The sequence below is a fragment of the Suricata suricatta genome, chromosome 5 (genome assembly GCF_006229205.1).
Source record: "Suricata suricatta isolate VVHF042 chromosome 5, meerkat_22Aug2017_6uvM2_HiC, whole genome shotgun sequence".
NCBI lineage: Eukaryota > Metazoa > Chordata > Mammalia > Carnivora > Herpestidae > Suricata > Suricata suricatta.
The window spans coordinates 82,442,454-82,468,671 of record NC_043704.1 but is presented as its reverse complement, the minus strand read 5'-3'; the positions used below and the strand labels follow the sequence as shown (position 1 = coordinate 82,468,671).

Genomic DNA, 26,218 nt, shown 5'->3' with positions numbered 1-26,218 from the left:
TGTTTTTGTTTTTTGAGAGAGAACGAGAGTACGATCAAGTAGGGGAGAAGAGTGGAGGGAGGAGAAAGAGAATATTCAAGCAGGTTCCATGCTCAGTATAGAGGCCAGTGGGGCTTGATCCTACAACCCTGGGATCATGATCTCATGACCTGAGCCAGTATCAAGAGTCTGACACTCAGCTGACTGAGCCACCCAGGTGCCCCTACAGTAAGTCTTAAAATAGGGTAGTATATTATCTCTAACTTTATTCTTCCTTTTCAAAATTGGCTTACCTACCCTAGTTCTTTTACCTATCTAGAACCAAGTTCAAGAGTTAAGAGAGTTTTATAAAATCTTTTGACATTGTAGCATCAGAAAAAGTGAACTTGGCATGCCATCTATTAATATTCTCACATGAGAATAGCACAGTAGTATTAAAAAGAAACAAAAATCTTCACATCTTCTTTTATTCATTTTTTTGAGAAATGACTTACTGAGCACCTACGTGCAAGACTGCTCAAGACTTCCAGATGCTTGGGCACCTGAGTGGCTCAGTCGGTTGAGCATATAACTTTGGCTCAGGTCATGATCTCATGGTTTGTGGGTTCCAGCCCTGTGTTGGGCTCTATGCTGACAGCTCAGAGCCTGGAGCCTGCTTCAGATTCTGTGTCGTCTTCTCTCTCTGCTCATCCCCCATGTGTGCTGTGTCTCTCTCTGTCTTTCGAAAATAAATAAATGTAAAAAATTAAAAAAAAAAAAGATTTCCAGATGCTGAGAATAATAACAACATACCAATTTCTATGTATATAGCATACTACTTTTATTTTCTTCATTTCTAAAATGCCAAGTTACAGTTTTCAACAAAACCTATGAATAGAAAAGTGAATGGACTCAACAAAATTACTGCATGAGTTTTATTCCTTTGACTATATAAACTGATGTCATGTTCCATCACTTCCTGAGTCGTGACTTCCTGTATTGGAGAGTGCCAAATTCAGAGGCGCTTTAAAAAGACTCAGATGAGAGTTGGCAGGCAAGGTTTCCTTTCCCCAGACTATATACTATAAGTACTATATACTATCTATACTATGAGATCTATATTACCATTACCAAATACCTGCAACATAACGGAGACTGAGGGCTCTTGTACTGCTTAAAAAAATTTTTTTTAATGTTTGCTTATTTTTGAGAGAGAGACAGAGGGCGAGTGAGGAAGGACAGAGAGAGGGAGACCAGAATCTGAAGCAGGTTCCAGGCTCTGAGCTGTCAGCACAGAGCCTGATGCAGGGCTGGAACTCGTGAACCATGACATCATGACCTAAGCCAAAGTAGGATGCTTAGCCGACTGAGCCACTGTGGGGCCCCTGCTTTTGATTTTAGAACAAGGCACTCAGCATAATTTTATCCTGACAAAGGTAAAACCCCATTTTGAAATTGGTTGGAATTGCACTTACCCTCAAATTTTCACATAATAATGAAACATGGAGTAGAAATTCCCTACATCCATAGTGTGGGAACAAACAAGTCTATTTTGTTGACCTAAGAGAATCTGAAAGTTGCCACTCTAAGTGACCCACTCTCCAAGTCATATCCCATTTTTCCTAAACTGCCTACCTTGTCATATCTTACCACCTAGGTGAGGACAATGAAATATCTGACAGATAAGAGGATCTATGTATATCTGCACCCAACTCTTTCAGAGGCCTCTCAAAACAGTAATAAACAGATGGTTTCGCTGTTGGCAAGAATTCTTGAATATTAAAATAACATTATCAAGAAAATCAAGGGAAAATCCTCTTACTCCACTAAAACTATTTTCTCTTTGGTCATAGAATATTAATACCTTCATAGGTAGACTTTTCTCACAGTTGGAGGCCATTGTGATGTACATTGATTTTGAACGTGGATTTTAGAAGACAGACATGACTTCACGTGCTGATTCTGCCAGCAACCTTCAACATGTTACCTAGCCACTTTGAGCTCCATTTACTCATTTTTACAAAGATGCATGCACGTGTCACACAGTGTTGAGAGGAATTAATGGAATAAAAAGTGCTTAGCAAAGTATGGGTATAGAATAAACATTTAATACTTATTAACTATATTACCAATTTATTCATCTGATAAATCTTACAGCCTACCTCAATTATTTCCTCTTTCCTTTAGCTTTCACTGACTTATTTATTTTTTGCAGTTGTTATTCTTTTCTTTCTTTTTACAAACCCTTGTGTCAAGTGCTGACTCTTGAAAGATCCCAGGGAGGGAGGTGCTGTGTTGGGTACAAACCCAGACCCAGACCCAGAAGCAGCTCATCTAGGAATGGTCTAGCACCAGGTTCCCCACCAATGTACATGGTGTAGTGACGGGTGGGGGTGGGGGCAGGCATGTTTCCCCTCTCCTCAGTCCCAAGGCCCAGGCTGGAGGCTGGAAGGGGTCCCCTGTAGGGAAGGTGGGAAACTGACTACCCCAGTCCAACTGAGGCCCAGTGGTGTGGTCCTATACTTTTACCTGAGCCAGATTCTCACTTAGAGGCATTCAGTCAAAATCTCCCGACTCTTTTAAGATCAGAAAATTTATTTCTTCCCTATCTCTTCTCTGTACCTGTACCATTGCAATGGGCTGCTTGTGGTAAGCATTGCTGTAGTGTAGGTTATCTTACTCTTGTTTGTGTCCCTGGCCCCTAGCATAGTATAGAGCTTGGGACCTATTATTCAAAGGTCAATTAAAATATCTTCATGTTGGCTCACAATCTGCATTATTTTTTTTAAAGATTTTATTCATTTTTTAAGTGGGTTTTTTTTTAGTTTATTTATTTATTTTTGAGAAAGAGAGAGAGAGCCTGCACACATGTGGGGGAAGGGCAGAGAAAGAGAGAGAGAGAGAGAGAGAGAGAGAGAAAGAGAGGGAGACACAAAATCTGAAGCAGGCTCCAGGCTCTGAGCTGTCATCACAGAGCCCTATTGGGGAGTTGAACTCACGGACTGTGAGATCATGACCTGAGCCGAAATTGGACGCTTATCTGACTGAGCCACCCAGGCACCCTTAAGTGTATTTATTTATTGGGGGGGGGGCAGAGAATGCACACAGGAACAGGGAAGAGAGAGAGAAGGAGAAAGAATTCTAAGCAGGCTCCACAGTGTCAACATAGAGCCTGACACAGGGCTCAAATTCACAATCCAGGAGATGATGGCCTGAGCTAAAACCAAGAGTTGGATACTTAATGAACTGAGCCACCCAGTCACCCCTAAAGATTTTATTTTTAGGGGCTCTGGGTAGCTTGGTCGGTTGAGTGTCCAACTTTGGCTCAGGTCATGATCTCTTGGTTTGTGAGTTTGAGCTCCTCACCAGGCTCACTGCTGTCAGCGCAGAGCTGGCTTCAGATCCTCTCCCTCTCTCTCTGCCCCTCCCCTGTTTGCTCTCTCTCTCTCCCTCAAAAATAAAAAAAATTAAAGGGGTGCCTGGATGGCTCAGTCAGTTAAGTGTCTGACTTCAGCTCACACCATGATCTCACAGTTCATGGGTCCGACTCCCGCACTGGGTTCTGTGCTGACAGTTCAGAGCCTGAAGCCTGTTTCAGATTCTGTGTCTCCCTCTCTGCCCCACCCCCACTCGTGCTCTGTCTCTCTCTGTCTCAAAAATAAGTATCCTATAAAAAATTTTTAAATTAAAAAAAATTTTTTTTAATTTTATTTTTAAGTAATCTATATATCCAACATGGGGCTTGAATTTAATCCCAAAATCAAGAATCTCATGCTTTGACTAAGCTAGCATTATCATTTAATGCTCCATGATATGCCACTGAGGAATCTTCTTAACCATTCTATTCTTGTTTACATTCTCCACTGTTTTGCTTATGATTAACGGTATAATGAACTATTATAATTTATTTTTCTCTTTCTGGGTTATTTAGGATAAATTCCTAAGTAATACAGGGATTACAGGATTAAAGAGTGCAGCTTCTAGCAATTAGACATCTATCCAGTTTGCTCAATTAACCTTATTATTGAATATGTACTCCAGTATTATTGAAAAAGAGAACCATGGCTTTGCAAACTGGTCCCTGTACATGCAGGGAAAGGAGAAACTGCAGAAAGAGGCAGACCACTCCAGACTGGTAGGTGGCAGGGTTAATACGCAAGGGAATTTACATGAGGCTTATCTTAGGCAGCCACAAATCAAGTAGAGCTCCGTGCCTGTTCACCAAATCTTAAAAGTTTATGTAGATACCTTGACTGATTTAGTCACATATATCATCCAGATGGTCTCAACATCATATTACTATCTCAAAGCTGTGTCCTTGGGACAGTTTTTTGGAGTGGGGAAGGCAAGCAGAAGCCACATTTCAAGGACAGGCAGGGAGGTAAGGAGCCTCTGATTGCCTAGGTCCAGCTTGCAGATCAACTGGCAGTCACAGCCTCCTGACCTTCCCCAACACTCCACTCTTTGTGACCAGCTTGTACAATCTCGCATGCCACCCTCTTCTACAATGTGCCCTGAGCAGTCAGCAAGGAGTTTCACTAGCATGGAGGCAGCCTCTTTGGTGGCTATCTGCTGCACTGGAGGCAGATGCCACAGCACTTCTATAGGCACATATAAGAGAAAACACAGATTAAGACAATAATTCCCAAAGTCAGTGGTAACTTTTCCACCAAGAGCCCCATGATCCGAACCACTGATTTGTTAAGTCCCCTAGGCAGGGGGTCAGATCACTCAGGGCATTTACTTGTGTCCTCATGTGATTTAATAAAGATGATACATTAGAGACTCATCATGTGTAAACACACATTTTGTTTGGATAATGGCACAGTAATGATGGCATTAATGATGTCCAAGGCCATTCACTTTTAGAGAACAGCTTTTCTCATTAGAGACATTCAGTGTTCAATAATGACAGGCATTGTTGGCTGTCATTTCTATACTGTTCTCCAGGCGAATGGAGGGAACAAAGAAAGCAGACAAATGATTGTATTGGTGGAAAACAGAACATACCAACCCAGCCTTGAGGAGAGGGAGGTTGGCAGCTTTGGGAACCTGACCTAGTTGTACATACCGTAAGTACTGCTGCACTGTAAGACACAAGGGGATGAACCAGAGGTGGGACATGCCAGACCAGGACCAGGACCCCCACCTCTTCCCCTCCTTCAGTGTGGCATGTGCCATTCCAGGCATAGTGCATTTTGACAACAGGATCTCCATGGAGACTAAGGGATGTGAACTAACTCACCAATCCAGGTGGGACATCTCATTGCAAATTCCAGTAGATGATATCTTTCCCAAGCATGATGGGATGTGGTGTTCTCTGCAGCACAGCATGTTGATCCATGGTAAAAAGTTGGGGCAATGGCTGTTTACTATGCCTTCCAAAACCTTACATTGTTGGGTGCCTCAACAGGGGTCCCCAGTATGGCATTTGGGACAACAGGCACTACCGGTTGATCATTCATATGTAATAAAGCCTGGACAGTACTTTAGTCCACCTGGCCAAGATGGTTTTATATATTAGTAATTTAATCTGCTGCTACAGGATTCCATTTTCCCTTTCTACCAAACCTGCTACTTGCAGGTTGTAGGGGAGATGGAACCTCCATTCGATGTTCTGTTCTTTGGCCCAGTCTTTAACATCACAATCTTTGGAATACGACCCTTGATCACAGTCTAGTTGATGACGGTTTCTGTACATGGCACTCAGCTTCTTTAATTCCCTAATGGTGGTAGTCAGGTTTACATGGTAACATAGGAAAGCGTGGGGGTAGTCCAGATGCAGTGATCACAGAAACCAAAGCATATTTAGAATCCTCACTCTGACAGAGGGGGGCCAATATAATCAATTTGCCAGTCTCTCACAAGTTGGAAACCGCAGTGGATGGCCCCAGATTTCTCTGGCAGTTGCCTTGGGTATTGTTTAGAACACAGAGAACATGCTGTTACATTAACCAAATCACTGTACTTCAAGGGCAACCCAGCATCCTTGGCAAGATACCATCCCATCTGGGCACAATGGTGGCCACTCTTCCTATGAACACAATCTGCCATATCTACTGAAGAGCTCATACCTGAGCTAGGGCACCAGCTCCTTAATTGTCAGGAAGTGTCAGAACCTTATAAACTGGGACATGGAAGACATTGAGGACTGCCTCAAGCTCTTACAGGTGAACCCAAATATCCCTCCACACTTCCTGACCACATAAAGGTCCACTTATAATTATCTACCTCTCAGCTTCCCATTGTCCAAGCCACAGGGTTAATTCCTTTAGAGCAGTCCAACTGTTAGCACAAAAGGTTAACACTTAGGGCTCGTGAGTGATCACCAGCCAAACCACTCTGAACTCAGCCCACTGGCTGTTATACTGGCTGCTGTCTGAGAGGCTTTACCTGGAGGAGAGCTGTATATACTGCAAGGAGCTACTGCTGTGTGGGGTTATATCAAGTTTCTGCCGCCTCACAGAACGGAGGCCAAAATCCTAGGAGTATTGTCTCCTGTTGTCTCTGCCACAACACCTGACCCATATCTTCCAGAGTCACAGACACACCCAACGCAAATGGCAGTCCTGCGTGGGAGATGCCCAGAGTTTTAATCTACTTCACTAGATTTTTGTCTTCTCAAAGGAGGCTTGCTGCTCTGATCCCCAGGTAGATCTTTATCAGGTAGCATAAGGGGTAAAGGCACTATGTCAGGTGGGAATTAAAAGTCCTCTAAAATTCCCAAATCTCTCCATAGGCTTGTAGCTTTTTCACACTCTCAAAGGACAGAAAGGCTTGCACCTTATCAATACAGCTTCTAGGACAATGGCCATCTTGACTCCCAAAGACTTTGTGGCAGTCCCTGGGCCTTAAGTTTTCTGAGGGTACATTCCTATTCCCTTACAGATATTCCAGCAAAATCTGCAGAGTGCCCTATAGCAGAGGCCAGTCTTCACATGTTAACATTATCTTATCAATGTAATAGGCCCATTTTATGATGGGGAAGAAGAACAGGGAAAGGTCTCAGGCTGCCATCCCATGAGCTTGCAGAGCTGTGTATGTGTAGCCTTGGGGAGCCACAGGAAAGGTCCATTATCGCCCCTCCCACATGAAAGCAAATCGATCTTAGTTATCAGAAACCTGTACTTGTCAGAGAGCCTTTTCCAGGAATGTCTTTGAAGATGAAGCACTTTTGCAGGAACACTTTTGCAAAAGCATCAAAATAAAACAATAACTGTCTGTAAATGACCAAAGACTTAAAAATGGCCATAGTTAAAGATCTGGTGAGAGTTCATTATTACAAAATTGACAAGTATATTTGGTTATTTCTGTGACATCCTTTTAAAAATAATAACTAGAATTATGACTGAACCCGGACATACCATATTTTTAGGAATTGTATACAATTTCTGGAACAACATAAAGAAAGTTGACTATCACTTATTTGACAATGCTTCCCATGAAATTTAACATACAAATTAAGCCTAATTAGTTCAATGTCTTCTTTTACATATACAGAGAACACATCTTTTGAGATGTTTCCAGGGACCCTCCAAAAAATCCCAAAGTTCGTTCAAGGTCAATAAGACTTTATTAGAATTTGATTTGGAGAGGGGTGCCTGGGTGGCTCACTCAGGTAAGGTTAAGTGTCTGACTTCGGCTCAAGTCATGATCTCACGGTGCGTGGGTTCGAGCCCCACATCAGGCTCTATGTTGACAGCTCAGAGCTTGGAGCCTGCTTCAGATTCTGTGTCTCTCTCTCTGTCTGCCACTCCCTGTTCATGCTCTGTCTGTCTCTCTCTCTCTCAAAAACAAATAAACATGTTTAAAAAACAATTAAAAAAAGAATTTGATTTGGGGGAAGTTTGTCAAAAATATCAAAAGGCTTAAGACACTTGATTAGATTACAGACTGCCATGAAACAACACTTGGTTATCCATTTTGCCAAGGTGACAGTTACAGACCTCAACAGCTAATACAGAAAGTTACAGAGTTGTAAGAAACTTAGCTCTTTTAATAGAGAAAGTCGACTCAGTTTTCTAAAATAAAGATAACATGAGGTGCAAGAATGTTTCATAAAACATAGAATCTTTGTTTTCTAGGCAGATTACTTAAAAGGTAAAGAAGAACATTTCACAATCTCCTCCAGAACAGACCAACAGTTCAAGAAAACTTTGTCCTTTTAGCAGATAAAATAAAATTGTTTCAGTTTTACAGAAATACATTATTGATATTTAAACTTATTTTTCCTTGAGCCAATTAAATAGAACCCTTGTACATAGTAATTTTGGCAATGCTCCCTGGGGATAAAACATCACATATGTAATACATCCATAGACCTACATAACATGCAGACACAGAGACCCTGTAGCTTTTATTCCAAAACTCTAGCTGTGAATCAGGTACTTTTCACATGGCCAAAGCTTTTTTCTTCTTCTTCTTTTTTTAATGTTTGTTTATTTTTAAGAGAGAGAGAAGAAGTTGGGAAGGGGCAGAGAGAAAGGAACAGAGGATCCAAAGTAGGCTCTATGCTGACAGCAGAGAGCCCAATGTGGGGCTCAAAACTCATGAACTGCGAGATTATGACCTGACCTGAAATTGGGCTTAACCGGCTGAGCCACCCAGGTGTCCCATGGCCAACGCTTTCTGAGGCAAGGGGACTTTTATCGCAGTCAGCAGTAGCAGTCAGCAGTAGTCGGTAATTTGAAAAGCCTCTATTTCCCTTTTTTTTTTTTTTTTAATTTCCCTATTTTTAAACTCACTCTCTGTGGGCAGTGTTTTGGTTATCTCCTGGGGTGTTTACATTTCAAAGACATGATGAGATTTACAACCTCAAGGGACAGAGAAAGAGTACAAGTTTTCTCCTAAGAGTTTTCAGAGTAACTGCTATTTAGAACCTTCCTCTATATTAAGGGTTAGCACTGGGCATTCTATTTCACTGCCAATCACCACAATATTCTCCCCTTCATTCTCTTCACATCCCAGTAATTCCAAGTCTTAGATCCCTTATTTTCTTTTTTTTTTAAAGAAGGCTCCATGCCCAACATGGGCCTTGAACTCAAGACCCTGGGATCAATAGGACCCTGGGATCCAGAGTAAGATGCACTACCAACTGAGCCACCTCTTAGAGTCCTAATCAGGGTTTGTCACAAGTGCTCAGTCCTCAATCCACAGCAGCCTACACCCTACTAGCTTGCAAAGTTGCACACTAAGGTCTCCAACGTATTATCCTGCTCTCTCACCTAGTCTGCCAGTCCCAAAACTGAGTAGTGGAAAACTACATGTCCTTCTCTAACTTCAGCCATTACCCAACCTTCTGATCTAAGCATTAGCCTCTAGTTAGTTGGGTGTTGGTGGCTGCCCAGAGTAGAAGTCAGTTCACTGGGCATTCACTTCCCTCCTTTGCTACCATGTGCTATATGTAGTTTGTCAAATGTACACCAGAGCCCCTAGCATTTTCAGGGTGTCCGAGTATTCACATGGTGGTCCACAAGCATCTAACATAGAGGACACCACTCCGAGCCAACCAGGGATTTCCTCTTTCCCTAGGCCATTTCTTTGGTCTCCTGGCTGGCTTACCAATTGTTGGTTTGTAAACTGGCCCCCATACATGCAAGGCAAGGAGAGAACAAAGAAAGAGACAAATCACCCCAGACTGGTAGGTGGCAGGTTTGAGAAGCAAGGGAACTTACATATGAGACTTTTCTTGAGTGACCACAGGATGAGTACATCTCTACACCCACCTACCAATGTTTATCTTAACGTTTATATAGAAGCCTAAGCAGGTTCAGTCATGTATACAGTCCAGATGGTCTCAACAACACATTATTATCTCAAGGCTGTGTTCCCAGGGCAGCTTCTGGGAGAGGGGATGGCAAGTGGGAGCCACTTTCCAAGGAGAGGGGAGGGAGTGAAGAGCTTCCAATTGTAAGGGTCCAGGTCATCAGTCAACTGGCAGTTGTATCCTCTTGATGAACTTTCTTTCCCCAATACTATTAGCTTTAGTAATTTCAGTTTTATTTTGTTGACCTAAAGCTGCCTCTATCCTACCTACCCTGGGACTTTAACAAGAAATATAAGAAGCTAGAGCAATCGTCCTTGTTTATAGCCAGATCTCGTGACTAGCATGTATCTGTAAAGGCAAACTGCTTACCTGAAGATGACAGAAATATCTGGGCAAATTAATTTATAACAAGCCAACACAGCATTTCCTATGTGCGAAGCATTGTTTCAAATACTTTTTAGATACTAACTCATTTAAATCCTCACAACAATCCTATAAGGTAGGTACTATTTTTGCTCCCATTTTATAGCTGAGGAAATGGAGGCACTTAGATTTAAAAAAAATTTTTTTTAACATTTATTTTTTGAGAGACAGAGCATGAGTGAGGGAGGGGTAGAGAGAGAGGGAGACACAGAATCTGAAGCAGGTTCCAGGTTCTGAGCTGTGAGCATAGAGCCCGATGTGGGGCTTGAACTAATGAACTGTGAGATTATGACCTGAGCCGAAGTCAAAACAGTTAACCAACTGAGCCACCCAGGCCCCCTGGTGCTTAGATGTTGAGTGCCAGCAGGGATTTGAATATAGGCTCCAGAGTTGAGCTCTTAATCACTATGCTATGATCCTTTCAAAAAAAACAAGCAAATAAACTATCACAGTAGAAGATGACCTTAAATGTACCCTTATAAACAGCTCTCCTTTTTCTCCAGGGTGAGTATCAGGTTAAAATAAACTATGACTCTCTAAACTAACCTCATGATAAGCAAATGGTAGTTCCAAAGTCAAAGTCACAAGTACATGATTAGAACACTAGAATGCAAATAAAATATTTTATTTAATTGCAAAAATTAAAAAATGTGCTTCCTGATTATTTTTAAACCAAAGATGAACAGATGTTGTAGACACATTATAGACTTATACTGAAACAAAATAAAATTATCTTTATGCCACCCTGCCAGTAACCGTACAGATGTCTCATCCTTCCAACTATTTGATTGTAGGCCTAACTTTTCCTCCTCTCTAAGCTTCCTAAAAAAGCTTACCTGGCCAAGCATTCTAGGAAAAAAGAGTATGTCTGTTTAAAGATAAAAATAAACTTACCCTACCACATTAACATTCTGTAAAGTGAGTTATCGACATTCTAAGTTTAAAAATGGAAATGAACCAAGAGAAAAGACTTAACATACTCAAACTATAAGAGCTTGCTATACAAGAGCTTAAATAACAGGATAGAGAAACATGATTCAGTGAATATCGTTGGGAAAAACAAAAAAACAGATTAAAGATGAATTCATTGAGATCCAGGTTTTATACCGTGATACTGTGATTTATAAGAAATGTATATTTGGCCACTCAGAATACCAAAATACATTTCTCACATATAATTGGTCTTCATCCATAGTTAATCATAGCTCCTAAACCCCTCAGCATTTCCTAAGTGCTGAGAGTGATGAAGGTGTCTTTTATTATCTCAATGGAAAGTGACTTTTGGACCTCACCGAAGGGCTGGGGCTGGTTGCTGGGAGGACCAAACCTGCAATTAAAGCATTGGAACTTCCAGGCTTGCCCCCTACCAGGAGACTGCAGGCTGAATCAGCCAATGGCTGATAACTTAGTCAATAATGACTATGTAATGAAACCTTCATAAAAACTCAAAAAGACTAGGTTTGGACAGCTTCCAAGATTGTAAACACATGGGGATTTCAGGAGACTGGTGGACCTAGAGATCCATGCTCTTTCCCCACACCTCGCCCTATGTTTCTCTTCATGTAGCTGTTTGTTCATATCGCCTATCATATTCTTTATAAACTGATAAATGTCAGTAAATGTCTCCCTGAATTCCGTGAGTTGTGCTAGTGAATTTAAAGAACTTTAAGGAGGAGGTTGTTAGAACCTTCAATCTGTAGCCAATCAGTCAAAAGTAAAAATAAAAACAACCTGGGCCTGGCGACTAGTGTCTAAAGTTGAGAGATGGAGGGCAGTCTTATAGGTCTGAGCCCTTAACATGTAGAATCTGGTGCTGTCTCAGGATAGGGTGAGAACTGAGTTGAACTCTCAGACATCCTGCTGGTATGCAAGAATTGCTTGGTGCTGTGGGGGAAGGAGGGAATGCCCCCCACATTGGAAATTGGCAACTCTAACATCTAAAAGATATACCATATATTAACCCATCTGGGATTAATCCCAAAAAGTTACGTTAAAAAGATGAAATAAATAGAAGAAAGAGAATTCAATTGCTTATTTAGTTAAGCTATTAGAGGGAGATAGCCTCCATTTACCCCCAAAGCCAGAAACTCATCAAAGGCAAGATGGATGAGTTTAAATATAAACAGGAAAATGTTTGCATCATGAAATTAACATTAAGGGTAAGGGGAATAAAGCTAAAGAAATGACAAGGTAACTCATATATTTGAATAGCCAGCTTTTACTGAAAAATATATGACTAAAAATTTTTTTAATGTTTATTTATTTTTGAGAGAGAGAGAGAGAGCAGGGGAGGGGTAGAAAGAGAGGGAGACACAGAGTCCAAAGCAGATTCCAGGCTCTGAGCTGTCAGCAAGAGCCCAATGTGGGGCTTGAACACATGAACAGTGAGATCATTACTTGAGCCAAAGTCGGATACTTAACCTACTGAGCCACCCAGGTGCCCCCAAACATATGATTTTTTTAATCTATTCATCCAATAAGTAGTTATTGAAGGGCCTACTATGTGACAGCTACTGCTCTAGGTGCTAGGGATGCAAGAGTGAACAGATCCCACATCTCTAAATCACTACCTTCATGTAGGTTATATTCTAGTGTTTACAGAAGGCCAAAATCCAGAATAAGTTGCTAAATTGGTTCAAAAGCTTCTTTCTCTTAGCCTCTAAATTCAATATTATCAATTGAGAAATATATTAAATTTTAAGAAACAACTCTATATACCGCCAATACAAGAAGGAGGGAAGTGTTAAGACAAGCATACATCTTCTGAACATTGAACTGATTTTTAAAAAATCAGTTTTCCTTTTGCTCTTTTTTTTTTAATGTTTATTTGCTTATTGAGAGACAGAGAGAACACATGCGAGCAGGAGAGAGGCAGAGAGAGGGAGAGAGAGAATCCCAAGCAGGCTCCACATTGTTAGGGCAGAGCCTGACCCTGGGCTCAATCCCACAAACCATGAGATCATGACCTGAGTGGAAATCAAGAGTTGGATGCTTAACTAACTTAGCCACCCAGGCACCCCTGAACATTGAAATGATTTTTAATATGCCACTGGCAGGTACTCAGAGGAGCAAACTGGTAATATATAACACTCTACATATTCTCTGTCTTTATGATAGTAGTGTATGAAGGAAAATTTTCGTAAGAAAAAAATAATTTCAATCCAATGGTTTATTGGGTACTAAATACCTAATACAAAATTAATGGCTAAACTATATTTGATCAATTAGATCAGCTCAGTGCTGTCAATAGAAATATAATGCAAGTCACAAATGTAATTCAAGTTTTTTTAGTAGCTACATTAAAAAAATTAATAAAAACCCGTGAAGTTAATTTTAATAACATATTTTATTCAATCCAATAGATAGAAAATATTATCTTATAAATACATAATCAATAACATTATAATAATGTAATGCTATTTACATTTCAATGTAATATATAATAAATATTAATTTTGTAATGTGAAAATATAATAATAAAAATTACTAATGAGATGTTTTGCACTCTTTTTTTGTGCTGAGTCTTTGAAATCTAGTGTTTTTTTTTTAAGTTTATTTATTTTGAGAGGGAGACAGTATGAACAGGGGAGGGGCAGACAGAGAGGGAGAAAGAGAGAACCCTAAGCCAGCTCCAGCTCCACTCTGTCAGCCGCCATGAGATCATGACCTGAGCCAAAACAAGAGTCGGATGCTTAATTGGCTGAGCCACCCAGGCGCCCCCACTGTGTATTTTATATATCCAGCACATCTCAATTCAGACTGCACATATTTCAAATGCTCAGCGACATGTGGCCGCAGTATTACACAGTGCGTGTAGCCCCACCGCTCTCAAGAGAGGGTGATTTTGCTTGCCCAGGGGGCATTTGGCAATGTTTAGAGACATATTTGATTGTCACAACTGTTCATCCAGTGGGTAGAGGCCAGAGATGCTGCTGAACACTGTACAATGCAGAGAAGTACCCCCACAACAGAGAATTATCTGACCTCAAAATGCTAAGGTAGTCCTAGAGAATAGTTTATATCATTAGTATTTGGTGCATGCTGACCTAGGAGGGGGAGCATATTTTATGAGGCCTATTTGTTTATGTTACAGTAGTTTAAATCCTTTTCAGGGGGCGCCTGGGTGGCTCAGTTGGTTAAGTGTCCGACTGGCTCAGGTCATGATCTCCCGGTGCATGGGTTTGAGCCCCGCATCAGGCTCTGTGCTGAAAATGCTTGCTCAGAACCTGGAGCCTGCTTCAGATGCTGTGTCTCCTTGTCTCTTTGCCCCTCCCCCACTCATACTCTGTCTCTGTCTCTCAAAAATAAATAAATGTAAAAAAAAGTAATTAAAAACAATCCTTTTAAGGAGTAACTTTTTACAGTTTCTCCTGAGAAGAGATAAGGGCGCCCATTTCTTCTTATTTCTCTTGACAGGCACTGCAGACAGAGAGCCCTTCCAGGGCCAGATGACTCGGCCAGAGAAAGGCCTCTGCAGCAGTCGATGCATTCTAAAGGGAAAAATACTGCTTGATCCAGGAGTTACGAAAACATTAAACAAGGAAATACTACTGCCATTTATATCTTCCTGAGGATTATGTAGCTACAAGTTACTGAGCATTTTCTGTCCTACCAAGGCAATGGTGATGGGCACAGCTGGGGGTCTTGGGGGAGCTAAAAGGGGTCAATGAAATCCAGGTTCCGCTATGGTTCAAATAAAGGTCAGGGAAACACACGGTCATATTCATGTCCGTCTGGTGAGGGAAACAAGGAACATTTGATCCATAAGCAAAGGGAGATGACTGCACACAAGACTTCCCCTCCCCTGTGCACACTGACACCATCCCCGTGGCTGTGATAATTAGCACACCTATCGCACAGCATGGCCACCGCTTAACTGGTTGGTCAGTCTCATTTTAACAGGCTGCCAGAGTGGAATGTCTGCTGACAGGGCAACCATGGGCTTCCCCCTGCATGAGGCCCCTGGGACAAGATATCAGGGGCCAGAAATCATTCCCCAGGCTGAACAATCCCTTCCTGACAGCAGGACAACAGCAGGGCAGGCTTCCTAAACCTGGGGGCTGAGGATTCATCCAAGTTGTTCCTGAATGCGAGGATGGCAGGAATCAGCTGGCAGTGCAGAGGTGCCTCTCAGCTTTCGAGGGGATTAAAAGGCTGCAGCACTCCTATCTGGCACACTGCGCAAAGACAGCAGTATTTGGGGGCACCTGGGCGGCTCAGTTGGTTAAGTGTCTGACTTTGGCTCAGGTCATGATCTCACGGTTCGTGGGTTCAAGCGCCGCTGCTGTCAGCACAGCATGCTTCGGATTCTCTGCCCCCCGCCCCCGCCCCCGCCGCATCCCTACCCCACTCTCTCTTTCAAAAATAAATAAGTTTTTAAAAAGGCAGTATTTGGGGTATAATCAGAATAGATTGGCCTCAGATGCTACAGCATATTCTCCCTCTCCTCGCCTTAATTCACAAGATCTTAACACAGACACAGAATGGGCAGCTCTTATAAACTTTTCTGAGTAAAAGTTTTTCTGAGATGTCCCTCCTCTGAAGTGGCCTTTATGACAAACATCTAGACAGATAAACTTTTTTTTTTTTTTTTTTGGATTTTTTGCTCTGACGCTCACTGGAATTTTTTAAAATAGTTTATTGTCAAATTGGTTTCCATATAACACCCAGGGCTTCTCCCCACAAGTGCTCTCCATCCATAACCATCACCCCCTCCCCCCCTCCCGTTCGCCCTTCAGCCCTCGGTTGTTCTCAGTATTCAATAGTCTCTCATGATTTGTGTCCCTCTCTCTCCCTGACTCTCTCTCCCCCTTCCCCTCCCTATGGCCCTCTGTTAGGTTTCTCCTGTTAGACCTATGAGTGCAAACATATGGTATAGACAGATAAACTTTTTAAGGAGAACTCTTGTATGATAAGACACAGGTTTCAAGAGACCCAAAATATTGAAAATTAAATCAAAAAGTGTTTTTAAATTAGAGAAGAAATTTAAAAAGTTGATGCCCTCCCAAGACCAGCTGACTTCAGGCATTCCCATCCTCCCGAACTCCAACAAGTTAAAGAAAACTACAAAGGGCACGCCCTCTCCTAATTCCCATCCCATCCTTACTCCAGTGGGTTAAGAACATGATCCTGGCTATCTCAAGCTCTTCCCTTAAGAAGATACTGGCTACTTCAATCAAGAGGGATAGCAAAATTCTAGAAGGCAGCCTTCATGGGTTCATCCATAAAACCAATGGATATAATTTAACACCAATAGGCAATTTGCAAAATAGGTATTTTTTTGAATTCATAATCTAGCATTACCCAATAATTGGCAGGAATTTGAGAGCTTTTAGTTACTTCATATAAAGCTAAAGTCTAAGGAACTTATTCCAAGTTCCTTTTACACTGGGGAGTGAGATTGACTTTGTTATTACAGTGATAAGGTTTCAAAGGATTAAACTAAAAATGAATTAAAAGGTGAGAAAGACTTACAGGAAACACTTGGAACCCCATTGGTGGAGGAGACAGAAGAAACTATTTCATGAGATCCAGAGCAGAGATTCTCTGTGCTGGCTACATTACGATCACCAGGGCAAATTTAAAACAACATGGAGGCTGGAACCCTACTCCAGAGACTGGTTTAATCAGTCTGGTTTGGGCCCTGCATAGGTACAGTTTTTAACATTCTTCAAGTGACTTTCATATGCAGCCTAGACTGAGATTTAGGTTTAGATAGTAGAATTTTGATCTTTTGTATTTGACAAAATCTCAAGACTATCAGGCTTTAGCTTAAAAAAAAAAATCTTGGGTGCCTAGGCAGCTCAGTCTGTTAAGCACCTGACTCTTGATTTCAGCTCAGGTCATGATTTCACAGTTTGTGGGATCAACTCCCTCGTAGGTCTCTGTGCTGACAGCACAGGGCCTGCTTGGATTCTCTCTCTCCCTCTCTCTCTGCCCTTCTCCCCCCGCACTCTCTTTCAAATAAATAAATAAATGTTTTTTTTAATCCAAAGTATAATTTGTAAATAAAACTTCTTTCAGGGGTACCTGGGTGGCTCAGTTGGTTAAGTGTCTGACTTCAGCTCAGATCATGATCTCATTATTCATGAGTACGAGCCCGGCTGTCGGGCTCTGCGCTGACAGCTCAGAGTCTGGAGCCTTCTTCAGATTCTGTGTCTCCTCCTCTCTGTCTCACTCACTCTCTCAAAAATAAATCAACATAAAAAACAAAAACCTTCCTTCAGTGCCTAGTACAATGCACACACCCATGTTAAAAGTTTAGTATAAAATATTAGTATAAGACTTTAGGGTTCCGTCATGTGACCTCTGTGCTGGCTACAACTGCTGACAATGGTGAGAAGCAAACACAGAAGTGAAGATTGGGGCAGTCTGGCTATCTTCCTACTGCGAGAATACAACATTTAAGAAAACCTAGTGTCTGCTTACCACCATATCTGCTTTGGTAAACAGAAGTTTTCATCTGATATCTAATAACAGAGTTAGGTTGATTCCTTGAAAAGCTAATTTACCAAATAACCTTAAATAACCAAAACATATGTAAGAGCTAATTATCTAAATAGGCTAACTCCCTAAAGAGAAGATAAGAAGGGAAGGGAGAGACAAGCTTAATTCTGCAAATTAGTGAATTTCAGTGCACCAAATTAACTTCACATTAATCTGTAATTTTGATATGACCGGTTTGATCACTGACAAAGACCTCTGAAGGCCCGGTTTCCTGTTCCTGGCATTACCTTTGAAAGCCCGGTTTCCTGTTCCTGGCATTGACCTGTTTATTTTTTATTAAAAGAGGGAATGAATGGTGAGACATTAAAGCATTAACAGAAGGCTACCTAAATGCAGAACCAAGATTTCACTGAAATAAAGTTTTCATTAACCATTTGTAACATCCAGGTTATGCATCTTAACAAAATAAAGGCTTAGGCATTTAAAACTGCTTAAAATACAGGAAGCTGGTTCTAATACTCTTCTTCCCTTTTGACAGGAAGCTCCTTCAACTCAGGCCAACAGGATATATTTATCCCCCTGAAGCGGCATTTCCTAGGAAAGCAGCAACAGCCCTACTGCAGACAGAGTAACAGAGCTCATGATCACGGCCGCAGGCCAACCTCAGGAGACCCGCCGCACTGGAGACTCATTTCACCCCTGGGCTCTGCACCAATAGCACTGCTGTTGTCCTCTCCCGCAGAGGACTCTGGGCTGCTATTGGAAACCAACATCTGGAGCCAAGCCAGAAAACCGTATCACACACCCGTACTGAGCTTTATAAAGCTTTTTGGATGCCCACAGGGAAAAGAAAGGGCGGGGTGGGGGGGAGCAGGTGTTCTTACTCATCCTATCACTGGCTGTCCAGAAAATCTGCTGAGTCACTGAGTACCAATCAAGAGAAAAATAATGCAGAGCCTGCAAATACTAATCTCGCTCATTCTGCTCTCCTTCCTCACAGCAAGTAGACTCACAGGTAATATTCCTGACTCTGAAAACACAAGGCCATAGACAAATTCACATACCCTTAATCCGTACAGAAAATCTTTCAGAGCCAAATCTTTTAAAGTATAATGTACTAGACAAAGCTCTTTTGTTTAAGTAAAAAAATTTTTTTTCTTTTAATTTTAACATTTACTCATTTTTGAGAGACAGAGCCCAAGGAGGGGAGAGGCAGAGAGAGATGGAGACACAGGATCCAAAGCAGGCTCTAGGGCATCAGCACAGAGCGTGACGTGGGGTTCAAGCTCACAAACCATGAGATCGTGACCTGAGTGGAAGTCCAATGCTTAACTGATTGAGCCACCCAGGTGACCCCCCAAAATTTTTTTAATGTTCATTTTTGAGGGAGAGACAGAACATGAATTGGGGTGGGGCAGAGAGAGAGGGAGACACAATCTAAAGCAGGCTTTAGGCTCCTTTCTGTCAGCACAGAGCCTGAGGAGGGGCTCAAACTCATGTACCATGAGATAGTTATCTGAGCCACCCAGGTGCCCAGTATGTGAACTTTAAAAAAAAAAAAAAACAACACTTAATAGTTATGCATTCATTTTAACATATATAAAAAAAAGGCAGCATAAACTTAGGGTTTTATTTATTTATTTATTTATTTATTTATTGCTTAGGTCAAAGCTGAGTCAAAAGAAAATACCTAGTAGATAGATTAAAAGAAATACTTCAAGTAAAAAAAAAAGTTCAGAGGGCACAAGGATAAGATAAAAATCATGAAAACAGTACTCAAATTTAGAAGTCTGGGAAACATGAAAGGATAGTGAAAATAAAGCTCATGTGGACTCTTGAAATTTTATAAAAGTAGTAATAGCCTTCCTGTTTCTTTTAAGATAAGACTCGATCACATGAAGGAAACTTGCTGTCTGGCACGTGACTTAATAAGTTAGGGGACAAAGGGCACAAGAATGACTCTATTTCCAGTTCTTCTCCACCTGCAGAGGAAAAGCTGGCTGCTGCCACTGCACATCCTAATGACAATTCTACTCTAACTAACCAGATGGGAACCCTGTCCCCAGAAGTGTCACCAGACCACACACAATAGCTTCCCAGGTTGCACCTGCTTCTGGGCTATAAGCCATCCTTGCTCACTCTCAGGCTTCATCTACATGGATGCACTAATGACTTCAAATTTGTCTTCTCCTACTCTACCTGCCTGTGCTCTGTCTACTGATCATTTTATCTGGATGCACTCAAACTCAATATGTTCAAAGCAAACTCATTCTCACCTCCTGAATCTTCTTCTCTTCCTATACATGCATTAACAGTTTTAACCTCTTACCACCAATCCCAGACCCCACAATACTTCCTTCTCTTCCAGAAATGCCCTGTCTCTCCTCTCTTATCTGTCCTCTCTGTTATGCTTGGTTGGATGCAGCCTCCCGGCCTGGCCTCTGTCTCACACAGAATGGCACCAGAGCCTCCCGACTGCTCCCTATATTTTCTCTCTCTCATATGCAGGTTTTTTCTACACTGTCTCAAAACTAACCTTCCTAAGATAAAAATCAAGTCTTAACAATCCTTTCTCAGCTCCATATCATTAGCCCTTGAGTAACACAAATGAAAACCACAATGAGACATCAGATATACCTATCAGAATGGCTAAGATAAAAATCACAATAACACCAAATACTGCCAAGAATGCAGAGAAATCGGATCACTCATATATTGCTGGTGGGAATGGAAAAGTGTATAACCACTCTGGAAAAAGAGTATTGGAGTGTCTTCTACAGCGAAACATGCACTTACCATATGACCCAGCAACTGCATTCCTGGGCATTTATCCAGACAAATGAGAGCTTATTCACACAAAATCCTATATACAAATGTTCAAGGCAGCTTTATTTGTAACAGCCACATACTAGAAATAACCCAAAATGTCCTTCAACAAATGAATGGTTAAACAAACTACAGTTCATCTATAACACAGAATAGTACTCACAGTGAAAAGGAAAAATCTAAAACATGGAACACTACTCACAAAAAGAAAGTACTGACACACACATCAAATGAGATGGATCTCAAGGGAATTATGCACAGTGAAAAAAGCCAATCTCAAAAGTTACATACTACGTGATTCCGTTTATATAGCATTCTTTTTTTTCCCTATTTTTAGAGACAGAGCAAGTAGCAGGGGAAAGGGCTAGAGGGACAGAATCTCAAGCAGGCTTCATGTTTGGTGCAGAGCCCGACGTGGGGCTCAATCCCACAACCCAGGGATCATGACCTGAGCCAAAATCAAGAGTTGGGCACTCAAATGACTGAGCTAGCCAGGTGCCCCTATAGCATTCTTAAAATGACAAAATTATCAAGGTGGAGAACAGATCAGAGGTTTCCAGAGGCTGGGGGCAAGGAGCAGGGAGGTAGCTGTGTGAGGGAGGTGAGGGTAGCATGAGAGATCCTGATGACAGTGCTGTTTTGTGTTCTGACTGCGGTGGTGGTCACACAAATCTACACATGTGAGAAAACTGCACAAATATACACATGCAAACCAGTGCACACAAAACCACAAAACTGGGTAAGTCTTAATAAGGTGGGTGGATTGTATTGTTGAGATACAGTGCCATAATGGGTTTTTTTAAATGTTTATTTTATTTTTGAGTACAAGAGAGCATGAGCAGGGGAGGGGCAGAGAGAGAGGGAGGCACAGAATCTGAAGCAGGCTCCAGGCTCTGAGCTGTCAGCACAGAGCGTGATGCGGGACTCGAACCCACGAGCTGTGAGATCATGACCTGAGCTGAAGCTGGACACTTAACCAACTAAGCTACCCAGGCGCCCCTATGGTGCTATAGTTTTATGTAAGAAGTTACCACTGGGGGAAGCTAAATAAAGTATATATGGAATCTCTTTGCATAGTAATCTCAAAATAAAAAGGTGGAGGGGCAGGGGGAAACCCTCTTCAATAACTTCCAATAGCTCCCCAGTGCCCATAGTAAAAGATTCCTTAGCATGGCATGCAGAATTTTCTGTTTCACATTCTAAGCTCTAGAGAACTAGTTCTAAGATCTAACATTTAGAATGGTAGAATGCCATCTTGGAATGGCAGGCATCAGTCTAAACATTTTATATGCATCATCTCATTTAATCCTCAATAATCCCATGAGTCAGGTTCTACTATCAATACCATTTTATTCATAAACCATCAAACCACAGATGACATAGTAACTTGAAAGCATCCCTACTTAATCATCCTTCAAAGTCCTGCTCTAATGTTACCTTTGTGACTTTTTCTAGAGTTAAGTGCTATACTGACTGTGCCTGGCACTCAGAAGATACTCAATATATGGCTAATTAACATAAGGCCTAGACACACAACACAACCAAGCTATAAAACTGGCACCTTAAGGATTTGACAGTGATTACATTGACTGTTTTCCAAAGTTAAGCTGGACTAGGAAAGCACTGTATAATATACAGTGAGGACAGGGGAGCCTGGGAGGCTTAGTCAGTTAAGCATCGGACTCTTGATTTTGGCTCTGGCCGTCGTCTCATAGTACAAGCCCCATATCAGACCCTGAGCTGGCAGCACAGAGCCTGCTTAGGATTCTCTCTCACCCTCTCTCTGCTCCTACCCACCCTCCCTCTCTCTCTCTCAAAATAAATAAACTTTAAAAAAATATATATATATACAGTGTGGACAGAAAACACCTATTAGTGAGAAAATGTTGTTTAATAAGGCAACGGCTTTCACATACCAAAGAGAGACAGGTAATGTCAGGCTACCGAAACTCCAGTGTCAGCTGCAAAGTTTTTCTGATTCTTAAATTTTCACGTAACAAAGAGTGTATATAAATACAAACCTTACCTTCCTAAACCCAGTCACCCCCATTCTTCCTTATTAGTTACTTTTGCAATTGAAGAAAAGGTGTAATTTTTTTTCCAGAAGAAAGATATTTCTTCCACTTTAAAATGTATATTCATGGGGCACCAGTTGGTTAGGTGTCCAACTTCGGCTCAGGTCATGATCTCACACTTGTGCGTTTGAGCCCCACATCAGGCCCTGTGCTGACAGCTCAGAGCCTGGAACCTGCTTCGGATTCTATGTCTCCCTCTCTCTCTGCCCTTACCCTGCTCACACTGTCTTCTCCCTCAAAAGTAAACAAACATTTTAAAAATTAATTTTAAAAAATGTTTATATATATTTTCATTATTTCCCTTGGAGAAAACGAAATTCTTACCTAAAGGCTCCTTCACATCCATGGATTTTCTTGGAAAACTTATTGATTACACTACAACAATCTAGAATTGTTCCAGTACTCTGAAATCTACATGAGTCCCTCCAAGGGATTCACGTTTTAAACACAAACAACAAAGGCAGAGGCAAAAAACCAATTTTAAGTATATGAATGAAGTTTGGGGGTATTTTGTTTTTGTTTCATTTTTTTATTTGAGAGAGAGAGACAGAGAGAGAGAAAGAATCTTAAGCAGGCTCCACACTCACCATTGAGCCCAATGAGGGGCTCGATCCCACAACCCTGGGACCATGAGCTGAGATCAAGAGTCTGACACTCATTCGACTGAGCCACCCAGGCACCCCTAAGTACATGAATGAAGTTGAATGGTTCATATTCCCTCCCTTCCCTCTCCAGCACCTCCACCCCCACCTCTACAAGGTGACTTCTCTTAAGCAGAGCCTTTTCAGAAGGCACCAAAGGGCAGTACAACCAAGAGAGAGCACTCAAAGGAGAAATAGGTGGGAGGCTGAAGCCAGTCTCTCCTCCTTTATATGTAACCACAAATTCTTACCAGTGATCTAAAGCCAACTACAAAAATGAAACTTCTTTTTAATTATGCATTATATGAAAAAAGAAGGTGTGGTCTAATGCAACAAGCAGGTAAGAAGGGAGATTCAGGAAAAGAAACACTGACCGGTCGAGTTCTCTTATATTTGGAGTCCTCACGGTCTCTGTGCTGCCCAGAAGTGCTGGTTCTCTCCCTCACGCTTCTGTAACCAGGACTGGGGATGATATACTCTTTTCCTATATCGATATCCTTCATCTTCTCTGCGTAGCGGTGCCAGGGCTCACAGACTTTTGGTTTCACTTGAAAATTTCTGAAATTAAAAATTCATCAAAGAATAACACTATATGTTAATTATACCAAAAATTTTTTAATGTCTTTGTATCTTCAAGGAAAGAGATTACCTAAATTGTGCTTAATCATATGCAAAAGTACTTTAAAGTAGAAAAAAAGACAAAAGCATTGAAGTTTCCTACCATTATATCTATAAAAACAATTTTTCAGAAAATTTTCAAGTGCCATTCATTTTATTTTACAGAGAAAAGTATCAGTGTAATAGAATCAAGAATTACCACCTCCCATCCCTAAGGGAGGAAAAAAGATCAGAAAAAAAATAAACACACTAGTAAAGAAATAGGGCAGAAAAACATTAGAAAAAAATAAACACACTAGTGAACAGATATCACTGCCTTCAACTAAGCTCAAACTCATGTATAAGGCATTCAGATAAGTCTTTCAAAAAAAAAAAAAGACAAATTTTAAGTCTGTTCCAAGCATTATAAATCCACAATTTTAAAATGGACATCATTTCTCTTACTAAATGTTACTATATGAAAATTTACAAGGCACTTATTCTACCAATGATATATCCCATCTCTGCATTTTTATAAGTAGGTAATAGGTTAGTTATCTTAAAACTCTATGAAGTTACATAAATACAAAACAAATTTATACCTTAAATGCAATACAGAACAATATTATTACACCTTAACTTAAACATTTTTTTTAAATGTTTGTTTATTTTTGAGAGAGACAGAGAGCATGAACAGGGGAGGGACAGAGAGAGATGGAAACATAGAATGTGAGGCAGGGTCCAGGCTGTGAACTGTCAGCACAGAGCCCGACACAGGACTCAAACTCACGAGCTGTGAAATCATGACCTGAGCCAAAGCAGGATGCTTAACCGACTGAGCACCCAGGCGCCCCAACAATAGGACACCTAACTTTAAAAACAAATTCCCTTTGGGGTACTGAAAGTATTCTAAAATTAGACAGTGGTGATGGTTGCCTGATTCTGTGAATGTACTAACCCAACACTGAGTTGTAACACTTTAAAGGGGTGCATTTCATGGTGTATAATTTATATCTCAACAAAGCTGTTATTACAAAACAATAACAAAAACAAATTCCCCATCCTGTCCTACAAAATCTTACCTAGTATCTACCTGAAACTCTGTACTAACCCCCTACTCGCCTGGCTCACTTTATTCAATATACTATCTCAACTCTAGTTCCTTCTGAAAAAATAAAACCCACGCATTTCCTCCACTCCAAGATGGCTCAAAGTTTCCCAGATACAAGCTGAGAAAACACCTTTCACACCAGCCTCACTAGAAACTAAAGAAGCATAGCTGTGTTGCCTTTTGGATTCCATAACTTCCTAGCTATCACTGTGTCTTAAAAGTACTACTCTGCAGACAAAATTCTGACAACTACAATTCATTTTTTACAGTATTAGAGAAAAAGAGAATACTTACTAAATAAAAAAGAACTAAATCTCCTCCATACAGAGAAAGCTCAACTTCTTGCCTTTCAGAAGTCTAGTTCAACTACCTTGAGTTGATAATGCTAAATTACAGATCTTTAAAAAAAAAAAAAGTCACCTTGTCCAAGGACAAACCGCACCATAAAGAACACCGGCTTATAACCAAGAGCACAGCAATCACGTCACTGAGACCTCATTAAGCCTAAACTATAAACAGACTTGGCATCTGCCGGTGTCCCCAATGTCGGGTTGCAGCTGCAGATCAGAGTAATCCTTCTTGTTAGAGGGATCACCTAAGTCCAACCTTCCTCTCAAAAGGCTCCCTAACCTAGCTGATTATATGGAAGCTGAATGGCAAGAGGAAGGAAGTGGGTTTGAAAGGGACGTGGCCCAACGAACTAATTCACAATTCCAAATGCCATGTCAAGAAGAACATAAAGTTCATCTCAATTGACTAAGAACTCATGATAACCAAGGTGCATTTCAGTCATTTTATTCCAACTTATTCTATGTATGAAGGAAGCGGGGAGAAGGTCTCCATTCCCTCTAACACTCTTTAATTTCCTGGGAAAAGAGGCATAGCCATGAGAGTAGGCAGGCCTGGAGTACACACAAAGTTACTATCTCTTGGCCTTGAACATAAGAATTCCATCTTCTGTGTATCAGGATTATAAAACCCGGCACCCCACAGAGGCCACCCACGAGCTTGGAATCCTATGGGTTTTAGAAAGAAACAAGCCCAAATCTGAAGAAAGCAACCAAGAAAGGATCACTAGGCTTGACTCTTTTTGACTCTATTTGTACTTCCCTATTTTCTTCCGTTCTCCTTTCGGGTGTTAAAAAGTTGTTTTTCAATGCTCACTTGACACAGCTATCAAGAAAGGAAAAAATGAAAGGATTTTTTTTTTAGTCAGAGCTATACAAGGGCATTAGCAGAATAACCAAAGTGGTAGAACCCCAGAGAAGTGCCCAGACTGAAAATCAACAGAGTTGAGGCCAGTCAGCTGCCTTTTTTTTTTAAATCAAGATTCTCCTTCCAGTGGTAAAAGTGTAGACATTCTCCCTGCACAATA

The 26,218-nt window shown here is 41.1% G+C and overlaps 1 protein-coding gene across 3 annotated transcripts in view; it reads right to left on the bottom strand.

Annotated features, from left to right (window-relative positions):
- Window positions 1–26,218, bottom strand: part of ABCC5 (ATP binding cassette subfamily C member 5) — an 89,223-nt gene that overhangs the window by 61,925 nt on the left and 1,080 nt on the right. For all 3 annotated transcript variants that reach the window (XM_029939782.1, XM_029939786.1, XM_029939784.1), the window contains exon 2: window positions 23,510–23,693. In XM_029939782.1, the coding sequence (XP_029795642.1) occupies window positions 23,510–23,638 (129 nt within the window). In that variant the 5' untranslated portion in view covers window positions 23,639–23,693. The remainder of the gene's footprint in view (window positions 1–23,509; window positions 23,694–26,218) is intronic.